Source organism: Ciconia boyciana, chromosome 6 (assembly GCF_034638445.1).
Source record: "Ciconia boyciana chromosome 6, ASM3463844v1, whole genome shotgun sequence".
NCBI lineage: Eukaryota > Metazoa > Chordata > Aves > Ciconiiformes > Ciconiidae > Ciconia > Ciconia boyciana.
In genome coordinates this window covers 54,697,140-54,714,329 of record NC_132939.1, presented here as the reverse complement: position 1 = coordinate 54,714,329, position 17,190 = coordinate 54,697,140, and the positions used below count along the sequence as shown (strand labels likewise).

Genomic DNA, 17,190 nt, shown 5'->3' with positions numbered 1-17,190 from the left:
GAGGGGGAACCTCTCTGTGCCAGGGCTTTGCTCTGCTGGCTGCTGTTTCTCCTGCTACCTTGTGTCTGAGGAGCTCTTGGATTATTTCCAGTCACTCTCTTGACCCCACACAGCAGCACAATGGTCCGTATTAAAATGCAGAAGATGTAGATACAAATCAGCTCTGCTCTGCTCTCTTTCACTGCACCTCCTCTGAGGACTTTGCACTGTGTTCCTCACCCTCTCACCTGAGTGCTCAGGTCGAAGCATCCCCACAGCTTGGAACCCAGATATGAATCCAGACGGTCTGTGCACTTGCAGCCACAAAGACAGGCTGGACAACCCACACCTGAGATCTGCAGACCGACAGCTTTCTAAAATCTGGTTCCTAATTTTTCAGACTGGGAATCATGTCAATTAGAAACAGAGGTAAGAAGTGAGAGAGGGAGGGCAGAAAGAGAGAGCAATGTTCTGTGAAATGGACCATCTTTCAAGCACTTTTTAATGAAACATTGTCAAGAGCTACAGACAATGGTTTTAGTCACCAATTCAATCATATTTTTGCTGGGCATAGAAACTCTTGGACTTGTAGTTTTGGGGAAGATTCTGATGCTTGGGGTTCACTAAAGAGACAATCACAATTAGACTTCAGCTTTCTTTTAATTAGATTGGTCAGACCAAGTAATTAGACCAAAATATGTGCAATATGTGCAGAAACCTCTACTTGCAGGGGGAGTTAAAAAAAGAAGCCATGCTAATAGTTTTTTCTTAGAAATAGTGATTCTCTGTCCTTACCTTTCAGCTGGAACTACTTACACTCTTGTACATTTACTCAGGCTCGTCCTTGTCATCTATCCATTTCCATAACGGCCTGGGCAATCTTGGTTCTGGTCTTATTTCATCCTTCATCTATAACAACCTCAAGGATAGTAAAGAAACACATCCTTAACAGTAGTATGGAATAAAGAGTGAGATATCTTTTTAGGCCTTACTAAGGTTTGATGAGCTTTTATCACCTGATCAGCCGTTTTCCAGAAGAGCCGCTACAGACCATAACATATTAGGCAATTGTAACGGATTTCCACGGTAAAGTGGATGAGGAATTCCTCCTGGAAATGTGTAACCAACCCTGCCTTTTACAGCAGATCCGCAAGGGAGCCAAACAGAATCCAAGAGTAAATGTGAAGGCAACATTTTCATATTATCTTTTACACATTCCAGGAACACGTATTTAACCTTCTGTAAAGACAGATGAAACCTAAGCAGCAATTAATATTGAGTGTAAAAGTGATATAGCACTGAAGTGATTCCTGCAACCTGCAGTTCACTCAGGACGTAGGGACTTCATTACAATAGCCACAAGAGACTGAGAACGTAGTATCTGTAAGGAGAAGCAACGTGTTGTGTAAGCAACTGATAAAGCTGAAAAAACCAGACATATTTGGGGGCGTACAAGCCCTTTCTCACATCTGGGACTTTTCTGGCCACTTTTAATAACTAATCCCACACATTTTACCTTTACATTTATAAACAAAGAACAGTGATGCTGCTGAGCAAATCCATTTGCTGAAGAGAACATATTGTGAGAAACTACCGAAAGTGACTAAGCAGGAGGCCTGTTTATCACTGAATGCAGTATTTCAGAGCTAGAAAACTGAAAAGGCAAGAACAGGCTTACGTGATGTGTAGCCATAGCTTTTCTGGCCATGAATACAAATCTGCGGTGTCCTCTAACTTCAGGTGCTGGAGCACAAGCTAAAGATTATATGATGCAGCTTTCCATGTTGGTCCTATTCACTCCTCACCTAAACTGGTGTGGATCCATCAATTTCGGTGAAGGTATTCCTGATTTATACCAACGGAAAGGAGATACCCTGCCTTTGTTTTCTAGATGCAGTGCAATAGCCCATATATATCTGGGAGAAAACTTGGAAAGCACTTCCTGCAATTCTGACACTTTCAAAACTTAAAACCCACTTCCAATATTTGATTAACTATTAATTTAATATAACGAAAATTAAAGAATCAGTTGTCTTGACAATTTATTCTAGATGTGCGCAAAGTTGGGAATCTTCTCCCACAAGCTGGAATTATTGAACAATTGAACAATCAAGTCTTCTGAAAATCAAATCTGTTGTTTGTATGTGTAAATACTATTCAGGGTCCTAGTGTTTTTCTGTATTCTTTAAAATAATTGGGATCACCAAAAAGAACCCCCTCCCTTCCCTGAGAATTAATGGTGGTGTTTGGAGAACTGTGAATTCCTCCACTGCTTCTGCTGCTGTGACCTTTATTAATTTGTGATCTCCTAAAAACTTCCCAATAAGGTGTGGATTCCTGGGTAGAGACTTTAAATCCCAAACCAATAAGTTTGCTTTCCACATGTGGAAAGCACTGCATTAGATATACGGAGCAATAAAAATATCTTTAAAAGAATAGCAACAAAAATATTTTCAGTGCAAGCCAACGTTCAAAGTGAAGCGATGCTGTACATTTACCAGCCTGTTGATCATGTTTTAGACTCAAACCCAAAAATTAGCCTGAGAGAGACAGTGCTTTCAGGCTGCAGGAGGCTTTGAAATCTCAGTGCTGAAATGTTTTCCGTTTATGTTTCGGCTAGCGTTTCACCAGGTCGGACACTCGTCTTGAGTTCACTGACTCGCATCCAGAAATGTCATTAGCAAAAAAAGCTTAAGTGGATTCTTCCTAGGCCTGACTGACACACAAAGCTTGAGAAGTGGTCGCCTTCGCTTCCTCTGCTGCTGGCTCCAGCTAAAAGCCCATTCCCGTGTATCAGAAGACATAGGGACAAAATCTACCTGAAGTCAGATTGGTGAATATCTATTGATTTTAATGAAGTTTTGACAAGTCAGCTTGGAAGAGAACCTTCTCCCGTGCCCTCTGAACGCTTGAATACATGTTGTAAACTCAATCTATACTGACAAAATAAATAGCCTCTTAGAGTCCATTATAACCATTATGGCTACTTAGATTAAAGGAGTACGATAATATTTGTTTGTACAGCTAATCAGTGTTGCAGTCCTTACTAATGTTTCCTGAGTAGTTGGTGTATTGGAGTGTTAATCATGGTTGTTCTGATTATCAGCAATTGTTTAAAAAAAAACACAAAGCAAAGAAGATAAATACTCTCAAACCAAAGATGAAAGGGAAAAAGGGTAATGGTCATCATTCTATTGAGTGTTAATATTAATCTTAAATTTCTGAGAGACTGCTTGGATGATACTGTTTGTGTGTTTTTTTCTGAAAACAAAACAAAATCTTTTCATATAGCTCAAGTTTTTATTTTGAGCTGTGACACTTACTTAAAAGGCACTTTTCATCTCCAGAGCACTGAGCCAGAGCATGGACCTGTGCTGATCACACCAGCGAAGGATCTGGCATTGCTCCGGATTTCTGTGGTGTGCTAAATACATCTTGGAGGACAGGACCCCGTTACTGCCTCCGCCACCAAACACGCCGCTGCCTTCAGGTAGCTGGATTTGGCCATGCCATTTTGACAGGCGGGGAACCTGGTGCAGGTGATTTTAAAAATGTGCCCAAGGTAGCAGAGGAAGTCATGGCTAGCAGTAGGACTATAACCCAGGAAATCCTGGTTCTGGTTCAGGGATCATAGCCCTAGCCAATATCCATCTCAACACTTCAGTAGTGTGACTGCTGCAGACAAATCATCGTGTTCTTCCTCACACCAGTCCTGGTGCTACAAAACACTTAATGTGTTATTAAGCAAAACATATTTCAAGCCTGTCATTGATTCAGGGCCTGCAGTCCTACAAGCACCATATCATTTATCTTCCTTGTAAGTGGGAAAAATTCCTGGACTCTATTTTCTCTCCATAGAAACTACAGAATAAAAGCCAATGCAATTAATGAAAAGTACTGGTATCATGTGGACAAGAATAGGGCACATATTCAGCCCTTTCTGCAGCCATTCAGTCTTACTAGAAGTATGCCTCTGTGTGGACCGCATGACTGGGGCCAAAGACTGGATTTAATATATCCGCAGCCCAACCATTTCCCCAAGGGAACTGTCAGTTACCAGTGTGAAGCAGAATAGATGCTGATTACCTGGGCCAAACTCTGCTCTTGTTTGTGTCAGAACAATATCCCTGATTGCACTTGCTTCTGTGCGACTGTGGGTCAGGTTTGGCCCTGTGTCCTCAGTTCCCTGGGTTGTCTTTGAAGCACAGGAACAACACTTCGAGATCGCTACTTGGACAATTGCTAACGGCAGGAAAATCCACAGTTCTTCTAACATTAAGGCATTGTAAATACTGAAAGAAAAGGAATCTGCATTGTATTTTTTTGGCGTACAACGCCTAAAGCCTTATCTCTCATTCTGTCAGGAACCAAGAACTATGTATACAGATAGTGCAATTTATTATGTTCTGTACTGTGACCAAGTGCTGAAATACCTTCAGGAAATCACCAGAGAGCCTGAAAAGCTTTGCTGTGTCTTGTGACTCCAGCTCAAAAACTATAATTGAATGAGCACGATATATTAAGCACTGCATGTTACACAGTAGACTTACAGAAAAGGACACCATCTTTTTCAGCATCATTACAGAAAAAATATTCACTGTACAATTACTGCCTGTACCCAAGGTCATAATGTCTCTGTCTCTTTGTATTCTGCCTTTACAAACCCACAAGATGGGGATTTACAAATAAATGTCTAGGCTCAATGGGTCTACCTCAACTCAGGTGTAACTCCATTAAATTCCACTATGCTGTTCTCATTTGTAAGCGGTTGCTGGGCCTGATAGTCCTGACATTTAAACCAGTGTCTGTCGGGGCTGAAATGAATGGAGGTTGGTGTAACGGTGGTATGAAAAGAGAATTTTAGCCGTGTATCATCTGAGAAGTTAATGTATTTCCATTCCTGCTTCACTGAGCAGATTTTTATGAAACTGTTTATTAAACTTAGCTCAGTGGGTGCTAGAAATACAAAGAAAAACTAAAACCAGTGTCCTCAAACTCATTCACCTCTGGGTATGAAATATAAACCTTAGGCCCAATATTTTGTTTGAACCCATTTGCTTACTTCATTCAAAACACTGAAAACAGGACCCCTGTGCCATTGACCCAACAACAGATGCTTATGGGCATCCCGATACACACCAAGCCCAACTTGCAGCAACGAGCACCATTCACAGAGCAGATGTTTTGCTCATTAACTGCTTCACTGGAAGTGAAACCATCTTCATCTTTGATTTTCTACTCTTCGTCTTTGATTTTCTGTTTCCTCTTTGCAGGGAGGCTGGGCTGCAGTGCCTTGATATTAGGGGATTCTTTATCCACTTCCCCACAAGGCGCTGTTAAACATTTCTGCGTGCTTTGTTATTACATAGAAACACGAACGCCACGAAGCATCCTCCTCATTACATCCCACGGACACCGGGCTGGGGACACAGACCCGACGACTCCCGCCTGTCACAGGACAAGCCCTCGCATCACTCTGGGGAAAAAAAAAAAACCAAAACAAAAACAACACCAACCCCCAAACCACCTGGCTGCAATTTGGGACGAGGCTCCTCCAGCACACGGGGGTGCCGGTTGATCCCTCGCCTCCCCCTTGGCTTGGCCCCGCTCCCGGCTGCGGGAAGGGCGCGGGGGGCGGGTGCGGCGCCTCCCGGGCCCGCCGGAGCTCCCCCAGCCGCCCCGGGGGCCGCCCCCGCCCTGGGCCGGCCTCGCCGGGGCCGAGCGGAGGGAAGCCGCCGCCGGGAGGAGCCCGGGCGGGGAGGGAGAGCCGAGGGGAGCCGAGCGCGCAAGGGACTGCCTCGATGGGCTTGAAAAATCACTGCAGCAGCGGCGGCGGGCAGGGGGGAGATGCAATCCCCGGGCTGCGCTGCCACGCCGCTCTCCCCGCCTCTCCCCGCCGGCTCCGGCTCGGGCTCGGGCTCGGGCGCGGGCTCGGGCTCGGGCTCGGGCTCCGGCTCCGGCTCCGGCAGCGCCCCGGCAGCGCCCGGCCCCTCTACCCCCGCGCCCGGCTCCAAACTTTTTCCGCCGCCCGCTCCCCGCCCCGGGGTGTGAGGGAGCCCCGGGCTCAGCGGTGAGCGCCGGCCGGGGAGCCCCCGGCGCGGGCAGGCTGCCGGCGGCGGCCGGCGGAGCATCCCGGGGAGGGGGAGCCGGCGGGGCGGGCAGGGAGGGAGGGAGGGAGGCGGGCAGGGCGGGGGTGGAGGCACGTCTCCCCGCTGAGGGAGCCGGGACTCGCAGGGCGCTGGGTTTTCCCGACCACCCTTTCCCCTCCCCACCCGCCCATCTCCCTGCCTCCCTCCCCCCTCCTTCCCTCCCTCCCTCCTTCCCTCCCTCCCCTCCAGAATTAAAGTTGGGACAGTCGCGCTCCGGGGATGGGTGCGAGCCAACGCCTCTGCTGCCGGCTCGCTCTGCTCCCTCCCCAGGTCGCCCGGAGCCCGCGCCCCCGCCCGCCCGCCCAGGAGGGATGCTGCTCCGGGAGCTGCTGGGGCTGCTCCGCTGCTGCTGGCCCTCCCTGCTGCTGCACTGTGCCCTCCACCCGCTCTGGGGCTCCGTCCAGGTAGGGCCGCCCGAGCCTGCCCGGAGCTGCGCCGCGCCCGCACGCCCGCATGCAGGGGCGGGGGGCGCGGGGCGGCAGGCAGAGCCCCCGGCCGGCGCCCGGCGCTGCGGGGAGGGGGCTGGCGCGGGCGGGCGGTGGCGGGGCGGCGGTCGCGCAGGCGGCCCCCGGAGCGGGGAGAGCTGCCGCTCTCCCTTGCCGGCTGCTGCGGGACGGAGCGTGTGCGGGGTGGGCGGCCGGCCCGCGGCCCCGGCCGCGCTGAACTCGCTGGCGCTGGCTCGGCCAGATGTAGTTGACTTTCTTCGGCGCGCCGGCAGCCGGAGGGGTTGTAGGCGCATTTTGCCGTAGGTGGCAAGATGCACAGAAAGAAGCGATGCACTGAGCAAAGCTCCGGCAGTCTAATTTTGGTAATGATGTGCCGTGGGTTTTCGATGTCGGTTGCGAATTGAGGATTCTCTGGGTAAAGGGCTGAATCAGCTTTTGCCAACTCCGACGCTGTGATGTTGTGTGACCTTGATTGTAATGTGGGGTGACCGGCAGGATGGACTGGAAGAAATTAGTATACGGTGAGGGAGAGCGCCCATCCAGTTTGGAGAATCAGAACGGCAGCAAAGCTCAACTCAAATGCGTCACTTCGATATTTTAAAGTTTATTTATAATATATGTCTTCAGAGGAGTGATTGATGAGCCAGCCAAGTGCCGTTCAAGAACAGAACAATTACAGTTTCTTTCTTGGAGGAAACACAGTGGAGACTCCACGTCTTTTGCTCCCTGTTCTAAACTTAGTGACTCCCAAGAGATTAAAGAGAGATGTTGTTTGTTTTAGCATCTTGTCTCTTGCCGTGAATGACAAAGAGGATTTGTGCTCCTTACAGATTAAAATGAACAGAAATACAACAAAAACAACCTCCTTTAAACCAATGCTCCCGTCATAAAAATCTCTGCCAGCACTACCTTCCTGCTGTCCTGCTCAAGTATTCAGGTAGCTAAGCTTAAGTTAAAACTGTAACTGCATTTTTAAGGGAAGCACAATTGTGTAAAAAGAGATGCCTTCTGCAACCTCTCCGCTGTAATCACTCAGTCAATCAGGCAGACAAAAAAAAACTTGCATAAACATCTTTCTGGCAAACTACTCAGATGATCTAAGCCCATCTTTCAAAAATAATTACGTTTACAAGAATTGAAACAGGCTCTGAGAAATGCAAAAGCCAAGGGGCCCAGCCTTCCCTTGCAGTAATTTGGAACTTTTGTTGTCCCATTCATCAACTGTACTTGTGCTATTGCCTGCTGTTCTGTGGAAGGGCAATCAATAGATCTGCTCATACTCAAGCTTTTTTCCAGCTCTCCCAAAACTAGGATGTATCTAAGGCTCCCGTCAGCAGGTACCAATGGGAAGGGCAGGTGTGGAGTGCTCACCGGCATGCGGCCTTCCCGTGACCACAACTCCCTCATCTTTGAATCCCTCCCATCACTCCCTTCCCCATGTTGAGTCATAATCCTTGCTCTTATCTTCAAAGTCTCGCAAGCCATACTCTCCACGACTAATTCAGTAATGTCCCATCACGTCGCTCCCCTGCCCCTGCTCCATCTATAGCAGCCAACGTGTTTTCTCATGTCTCTTCTCCCAGCCCCTCTTCACCCATTCGTCTGTGCGATGACTTATGTGTGGCATGGCCTTCCCTCCCACATCTTTGCATTCCCTCCTCAGGCCCTGCCTTGAGGCACTTAAGAGAATCAGTCAGATGCTAATCAGAGGAGAAGCATTTATCTTATTTAAAAAAAAACAACGAAAACCAAACCAAACCCCACAATCTTTTCCTATTAGCATCGTAGCCAGCACTGTGACAAGAAGGAAGGGACGATTCTGTCTGAGGCTTTTGACATAATTAAAAAAAAGAGCAGTAAGTGTCATGATAAATAGCAGGGTCACGTTTTTTCTGGTTTCATAAACACGTATCTGGATTAACTCTGATGTGAATTATGCAGAGCCGTCCTAGGATTTACGCAGCAGTGTTGAGATCTCATCTCTGTAGACTGCTTCCAAGAGACAAAGCTCTTGCCACATCAGCAGGCTTTTAGAGGTCTCTGTGCCTTTTCAGTCAACTGCACTTTTCTTTTCAAGCTTTCCTCCTTTTACCTGATTCAAAAAGTCACAAGAGGGCCACCCTCTGGGGACTGTATTAATCCTCTTTTCCCATCCCACTCTGTAGAGCGTGCTCGTGGACTGCTGCAACCCCATGGGACTCTACTGAAATACTAAACAGCTCTGACCACATGCAAATTTATTCTTCCACTCTATGCAAAGCAGGACTAGGACCACTGTTTCTGAAGGAAATCTTGGATTAAAAAGAAATATGTCACAGGCACGAACTTCAACAGAGAGACTGCAAAAGGAAACCACCAGTTACCACTTTCTGTTTGCCTTTCCCTGGACATTTGTGGATCAGATTTTAATTTCTGTGAATATTTAAAAACATTTGTCCTTTTTGCAAAGCATGTTCACATCAAATGTACAAATCCATAAAGACAACTCTATGTATTTTCAGAGCAGGGCAAAAAATCATCAGGTTGAAGTCAGGCAACATATATGTCCGAACTGGCCAACTGCTGAGTGTGTTAAGAAAGCCTCATGCCAAACAAGCAACCAAGTTTTAGACAGGCCGAGGAGACACACGTTCACGGCACCTCCAGCACCTGGAGGAACAGCTGGAAGGTGCAGAAGTAACAACTAGGGAGCAAGCCCTGTGTGGTCCCTCTCCAGAGATGACCCCTTGCCAAGCCAACATCTGTGCCACGAACTGTCTGGTAGCCCGGGGGGTGTCTGGTTAGTCATTATTTGCGAAGTGCTTCCAAATTCTGGGGCTGTGGTAGCGTCCGGCAGAACAAACAAGTTTGAGGCCGGACTCGAATTAGCAGACCTGGCCAGAGAAAGATTAGGCTCTTTCAACATGCTTTTTTTCTCCTGCCATCTCCTGTAAAGGCAGCTTACCTTGAATTGCAGACAGTAAGAAAGAAACATGGAGTAATTTATTTCATCATCCTCTACCAGAGCAAGATTGTTGCCTAAAGCATATTTTCTAGTGATTTGTTCTGCTTACCTTTAGAAGACGCAAGTAATAGCCTTCATTCCTTTCATAAGAAGACTAATAGACATCAACAGTGGGATTTTTATTTCTTGAAAAGTAGCCAAATGTATTTTCTTTTTTTCTTAATTCTGTCTTGCTACTGTTAGTTAATCTTCTTGCAGCAGTCCTTGACTATTTCTCTCCTCTGCAAGGCCCTCAACCTTGATTCAGGTCTTTCTTTCCTTTTCCTGCCAGATTTCAGTCAGCTTACAATATCTTTGTTATTTTAAACTAACCCTCTAAGATAAACCCCTGGCAAGGTAATATCTGTGTTCCTACAGGTATCTTCTAATGACCAGATATTTTACTGAGTGACAAGAGAAGGGAAACAAATAGGTGATAAAGCCCATGCTTTTAAATGTCAGTTCTTTCCTGACCATTTAAAAATGATCGTGGGAATTTTGTTAAAGCTTCAGACTAAGGTATTGAGAGACAAAGCAACTTTCCTCCCCCCCCCCCCCCCCCGAAATAATATTTTTAAAGTACACAGGAGCAGGGAGTGGCTGGGCATGTATAGGGTTAATCTTGTCTGCAAAGTAATTGAGAAAAATATCCACTGGTTTCTGAGGTCACTCTATTACCAGCCTAAGGTAGGAGAGCCTCCAGGGATTTAAAAGCAGTCAATAGTTCTAAAAAAAGACAGAGCAAGCCTTTGGTTCTGGTTGATATTAAGTTAGAGCAGTAAGTCAATGTAGCTTTTCCATACCAGCACCGTCTTCAGACTTATATACACAAAGCTGCTTCTGGTCTGCAAAGGAAGCTGGCTCCAAGTCTGCTCAATGTTATTCTTCCCTGTCTCTATCCTCCCCCATTGCACTGGCTCCTGCAAGACTGTAGCGAGCCGTAGGATTCAGCAACTGGGGAAGTAGGTAGAGGATGGTAATTGTAGCTAGGAGTTAATAGTTGCTTCCTAATCAGCTGCGGGGGCCACTGGAGAGATGTTACCCTACCTCCTCTATCAGCACAGCAAATGTTGTCACACCAGTGCAACTAGGAGATACCCCAGGTGTGCCGCGGGCACTCTTCCTACGGGGCTCCTCTTGGGAGAGTCCCTAATACCCCAACCCAGCATGTGAAGAGCATTGGAAGAGCTGAAACGGCATAGAGGATCTTCTGCTGCCTGTGATCACTTACTTGAAAAATAAATAAGCCTGCTTAGCAGACAGATTTATTACCAGCCATGAGGGATTACGAAGCCGAGTCACTTTGATTCATTAGAGCATTCAGAGAGTTTGTGTAAGTTCCTGGAAGCTGTCTGGGATGGTCTTTAACCATCCTCTTACCGTTACCTGATGGTGAAGGGGAAAGTTGGAAAGCACATGTGATGAATTTGTTTTTCCCTATGTTTAGTAATAGATTTTGACAAGCTGTTTAAAGAACTGAGCCTTCTGACTTGTGCTGTGCCAAGCCATCCTTCCAACTCGGCTACACATAGCCTCTTCTATTCTTTCCTCCCTCTCTTTAGTATTTAATCAACAGAGCCCTACCTCCATTTCCCTGAGGCCAGAGTAATGCATCTTGCTGCATTTAGAAACCTCCTACGCATGTGAACATGTCCTTTGTGCAGTGATGTTGTTTTAATTAGCCATGTGTCTCTTTTTGGCCAGAAATACATGAAATGACTGTGTACAGCTTTCCTGCAGCCAAGAGGCAGGACAGCACCCTTGGTGTCCAGCTGTGGGTGGTGGGAGAAGCTTGCTGGCCGTGCTGTGGGCTGTGGGCTAGGGTTGAAAGGGGAGAGGAGACAGACTGTGTGCCCAGAGCTGGCAGGGGAAGGCAAGCAAAGCTTGGGCAGGAGAGAAGAGCGGGGAGAAGGCAATCCTGGGTGACCCCAGGGATAGGCAAGGAGGCAGAAGAGGCCTGCCTAAAACAGGGCAGAAAGCATGGCATGAGACATCCTCTGTGTAATGACCAACATGTCATGGAAAAGAGCTAACTAAAGAAGATGATGTTAGGCCAAAACTTTTAGGACAATATCCCACCCAAGACCAAACTGTAGAAGGCAACAGTTGAATAACTGTTATACTTGTATAACTACCCTTAGCTTCAGCAAGACACAAGTCTGCTGTGACCCAGGTGGTCTCCTAATCCTACATTCAAAGTGCTTGTTAGAGAACATGCTTATTAATCTTTTAGGCTTTGTCGCCTTAAAATCGTATCCAGTATTTTCCATCTGAGTATCAGTCCATTTAAAAAGAGCTGGCTTAGAGACCACTGAAGTTAACACCTCTCAGAAGCTCCTGCGATGTTCAGCAAATTTCCTTTTCATTTGGGACTTAATCCTCTTCATTTTGTAGCATTAGATTAGGAATTTTACTGAATATTCCTTAAATCTCTAGTTATGTAAATATTACTGATGGTAAGAAAAATAAGCTGTTAATAAATGGCCCTTGTCATGACTAGATCAAGCTGCTGAATATATTGTATACCAATACTGGCTAAACCATTGTCCATGGCCAAGTGATGCCTACACTTGGGTTCTGCAGTGCCTACTGTTGGGTTCTGCAGTGCCTCATCTTCAGCTTTATTACTAGCTGACGCTGCATGTTACGGAGGCTACAAGTCACAGTTTGTGGCATTTCCATTTTGACCGTGTCATTGCTGTGGTCCGCAGATGAGTAAAATGAGGGCTCCCTCTCCTCTTGGTGGGAAGTGAAACACTCCGTGAAATGCTCTCTGAACATCAAAGCGAGGCTGGCAAAGCAGAGGAGAGATCTCCTCTGGCTTTCAGTTCTGCCATAAGGAAAATGAACATAATCCTGACCCTAACTGTCCTGTCATTTTTCTTAGCTCTCTTTGGCTTGTGGGAATGACCCTGTGAATAATGCATGCTGCTAGATGGCTTTCCTAAGGAAAGAAGGCTTACACAATCATATTGTCTGCCACTAGTCGCCTTCTCCTTACCTCGTAATAACTCAGAAACCAGCTGGCCAATTTCAACCAAATTTGACAGAGGGAAAGAGGTCTTGAAGATATTGTGTTAAGTAAAAAAATAAAAAATTGGGACCATGTAGTGGCCATAGTGGCCATAGTGAGGAACATGAGCTCAGTTCTCACTACAGGTCTGAGGTGCCGCTTGGGTACTCAGGTCCAAGAAACTCATTCATGGAAAATCAGTTTTCACTGTTTCCGCTGCTCATGCAATGACTTGTTTCTTCACAGATCACTCAGGGTGAGCCTCAGAAGTCATGCTCCAAGCCTGTAGCAGAGAAAGTCACAGAGAGCTGCCAGCAAATTTGCCAATGCAGGCCACCTCCACCGTTACCACCGCCTCCTCCACCTCCACCACCCCCAAGGTTGCTAGTGGTGCCGAGTAAGTAGCCACTGGTATGGTTGTGGTGCACTGAGGGAGGGCGAAGCAACGGGGACACCTGGACAGACAGAAGGAGAAAGGATGTGGGAGAGGGCACAGCTAGCTCGTTTGTCATTTTCCACTTAGCAAATGGAGGAAAAAATATTCTCAGTAGAGATGAAGATCCATTTTCTGATCAATGAATAATGCTTGGCTTTTGGAGGAAAGCCAGAGAAATTCCCTCCTTTCATTGTATTATATATGATTCCCTAGCTTTCAATGGTTCCCTAATGCCCTAGCCCTGGGAAATGCTTTCCTACAGAGATGTAGCGCTGTGCTTCCCCTTGAGTTGCATGACCTCCTGTTTCGCCAGGTGTGCAGCTTGGAGGTCTGGGTGCTCCAAGGCAAATTAATTTATAAACAGGCAAAAATTCAAACACTCTGCCTAGACCATCCTGCAGGTTTGGCTGTCTTCAGGACACCGGAGCTCTACTGGTTGACCACAGCAGTGAGTCAGGCTCACTGGTTTTAAATTGCTTACAACTGTAACAAAAGTCAGAGGCATGTCAGGAGTTAATGGCAAGTGAGCAGTTTTCCCACTACGGCACATACAGGCTAAGACTCACCTATTTCTTTTCATACAAATCAGTGCTCCCAAGCCTTATCCACCCCATCCAAGCTCCTCCTAATTTCCAGCCATGCATCCCCATGTCCGGCACACCTTGTGCCTGCAGTTCTTGCTGGCTAGCTCTGCCAGCTTCCTTCCACATCAGTATTCCTGTGATCCTTGGCACACAGATCCTTTCTGGAGAGCGATATCTGTGCCGGTGGTCCCTGGAGAGGCAGTCCCTCTGCAGTGGGACAGAGCTCGCTGGTGCTGCCTGCGCTAGCTGGGTGCAGGGATATGGGCTGGACCCTGTGCAGACACTTTTAGGTCCCAGGTGTTTGGTATTCCAGCAAATCTCCTTAACGCTTCTATATTTTCACAAATTTTTCTCTCCCTAAAAGGCTGGCTGTTAATTCTTCTCCCTGCTTAGATAAACTCCCCTAGGAACAGTGTTGCAAAGTATATCTAGTCTCCTTCTCAGCGCTTCCCCTAAGGGAAAAGAAATCATTAGATAGCATCATTTGGCTGTTTGTCTTTATCAGCACCATCCCCAGACGTGCAGAAGACATGAAGAAGGCTTCTGCACAGCTTTTAGCCAGGCAGAGGACAGGCAGAATTTTGCAGTGTTTTCTGCCAGGAGCGTGCTTCGTATTTGTGCCACACTGCAGAAATTTAAGGCAAAGGCAGGAAAAAACCAACAGTGAAACACTTGGGAAAGGAAGTAGAAAGAGAGCTTTGAAATCAGGGATGAAGGCTTTTTTATAGCAGGAAAAATCTCTTTCAATGTTCAGGAAAATGTCATGGACAGTAATATTGAAAATTCCCTTGATCTTTGTCTCACAGTCAGAAAATAAAGTACTTTGCCACTCTGTTTTCTTGTACCTGGGGTACCCCGTTGCCCTGAGGGAGCTGCTCTTACCCACAGGAGACGTGGCAGAGCAGTGTCGGCACAGGGACCAGCCCTGCTGCCCAGCTGCGCCGCGGGGAGGGCACCGCTGCCAGGCTGCTTCCCCTCCCCGGGCTGCCGTCAGGCAGCTGGCCTGAGTGCGTGGATTTGTCTCCTCTGAAGTGGGAAGGAAATCGTATCAGAAAAAAAGAAGTCTGTCACACATTGCAAAAAGAGGAAAGAGAAATCAAATGGGCTTGCGACTGGGATAGCCTGATGCTTACTCAGGCTGGATTGCCAGGTGCTAACCCAGTTCTAAAAATGAGCTATATAAATCCAGATGACTCATATTTAAACAAGTTATTTCATTTCAAATGCAATAAAAAAAAATAGATTACACATTCCTTTCACCAGTAAGCTTTAGAGTAGCAATCAAGTGCCTCATCTTGAAAGATGCTTTCATTATTATCAGCTGTCTAGGCACTGTGATTTAGCCCACGTGCACAGCAATCCCCATCCTTGTGAGAATGAGCAAGCCTCATGGTTAAATATTGATGTTATAGACACCGCTTTTAAACAGCATTCAGAAGAGAGCGCAATAAATGGACAAGACAAGCTATTATTAAGTGGTTGATGCTAGACTTGCACTTTTCACTTTTTAAGTGATTAAAGTTAAGTACTGGAAAGACCTCTGCAAAAAAGCAGCACCCCAGGAGCTGCGAGTTTTCTACCTTTACAAGGTACAGCGTCTGTGCCTTAAGGCACTTCATAAAGATGCTGGCATTGCTCTCAGAGCTTTGTGAGCCACAAAAGGCTGCAGCCTCCTTAAAAGCTCTTTTTGCAATCAAGCTGAATGTTGTTGGAGGTTTAGACCATCTCTACATCCTTCTAAAGCAGCTACTGTGGTTTGGGCCTGATGATTAAAGCCAATAGATACAAAATTCCTGTCCGTCCAGTTACTACAGATACTGACAGCTCAGTTATCTGCTAAATGAAGCCATCTAGCCTCTTTGACTTGTCCTGTCTGGTCTCCAGCTGCTGCTATGGAAAAGCAGGGGATTCTCTTTGTGTTCTCTCTCTCTCTATCTCTCTAACACCCACCTGAGTGTTTTGCAAACCCTACTTGGATGTACGGGATTGCACTGGATAACTGTTTTGAGCAGCTGAATTACTCCCTGAAAGGTTTTTATTGTGCTTGAGGACAACTGAGGACTTTCAGGAACAATTACAGTGCATTTAGCATCTCTTTAAACATTTCGATATTGACAGGTTGATCCAGCGACAAATCTTTAGCTCTGCTTCTTGCAGATAGATTTATACAAAATCTGTTAAACGTTGTGAATTCCAGAATGCACATATAATTGGTAAATGTTGTTTTTACTGTGAAGGACAATAAGCTAATTCCCTCCACAGAAAATGAGTAAAATCACAGACAACTTAGCAGTCAGTCTAAATACATGAGCAGTGGTAGAAACACCAACTTTCCAGGCCTTAGGAGACACCTCGCTGTTATAGTCACGTATTTACAACAGGAATGTGTGGGGTGTATTTCAGTGCACCCTGAAGAGGCTTATCATTTGTTCAACAATATGAATATGGGAAATTAAATTAGATGATGTGGCCCATATATTTCCAAATATGGACAACAAAATTATGGACTGGTGAATTCAGAGAATGCTTCTGCCATCAGAACTCCAGGCTCCAGGGTAGAAAACATACACTGCTTTTGTCCTCCTTCAGCCATGACACCAGGCCTCCTTCTCCCACATTTCTAACTCCTTCACACAGACCACTGGCGTTTCCGATGTCCCTTCCAACCCCTGTTCTTGCCTTCAGTGCATCTGCTCTGCAGCTGTCATGGGACATTCCCTTGTGGCAGCATATCCATGTGCCTCCTCTTCGCTGAGCGGAGGACTCCTGGTCTGCCCCAGTGAATCTATCTGCTTTACGGTATCTGAATGAAGGCTAGGATCGACCATGCTGGTCCCTGTGTATGCTGGCTCTCTCAATATTGCTAGTTCAGCCTTGTCTCCTTCTGTAGAGTGAGACACATGGAGCGTTTCAGTTTTGAGTTTACTGAGCTTCATTCCAGATGCAGTTTGTTGGCATCCCACCGAGATACTGCTGTCTTATTTGGTATAGATGTGTATCTTACTGAGGATCTTCAAGGAGAGGGGCTCCAGCCTGTGTTAGAAGTAACTAGGATGGTGGGGACTGTGTGACAATGTGATGGGGACTGTCAAGAGACATGGTCGCTGAGCCAGTTGTGGTTCCTCCAGAAGGTCTGGCATATTGATGTTTCCACAGTAACTCTCCTTATGCAAGCAGCAGCCTGCTTTTTAACCCGTGCCTAGAAAACTGCTTGTTGATGAAGTGAAGGGAAAGCTCATGAGGCTTTGAGGGGCCAACTAAGCTTAGATGCTGACAGAAAAGAAAAGAGGAACTTTCAATGAAATTGTGTTCCCTAGATGTGGCTATAACGACCTGAAGGAGATAGAGATGTTCAGAACCTGGCCTTTAATTAACTGTTTCTTTTTTTCCCCCCATCTGTTTTCCTCCTTGTCTCTGGATTTCAGCCAGGACTAAGGCAAGGTGGATGGAGTACTTGTTTAGGCAGCATTTCTAACCCAGCTTCACAGACCCATGAGATTAAGCTAGTTCAAATGATGTTGACCCTTCAAAATCTAAAATGCTGCTGTTGTCAACCCTTAAATACTTTGTGAGCATGCAGGTTTCTCCAGGGGCATTGCA

The 17,190-nt window shown here is 46.5% G+C and overlaps 1 protein-coding gene across 2 annotated transcripts in view; it reads left to right on the top strand.

Moving 5' to 3' along the window:
* Nucleotides 1-6,026: 6,026 nt before the first annotated feature.
* Nucleotides 6,027-17,190, top strand: part of PRIMA1 (proline rich membrane anchor 1) — a 55,960-nt gene continuing 44,796 nt past the window's right edge. Inside the window, exons 1-3 of one of the 2 annotated variants that reach the window (XM_072865735.1) lie at nucleotides 6,027-6,049; nucleotides 6,318-6,532; nucleotides 12,817-12,967. In XM_072865735.1, coding sequence (XP_072721836.1) covers nucleotides 6,440-6,532; nucleotides 12,817-12,967 — 244 coding nt within the window. In that variant the 5' untranslated portion in view covers nucleotides 6,027-6,049; nucleotides 6,318-6,439. The remainder of the gene's footprint in view (nucleotides 6,050-6,317; nucleotides 6,533-12,816; nucleotides 12,968-17,190) is intronic. The other variant, XM_072865734.1, reaches the window with a different exon arrangement.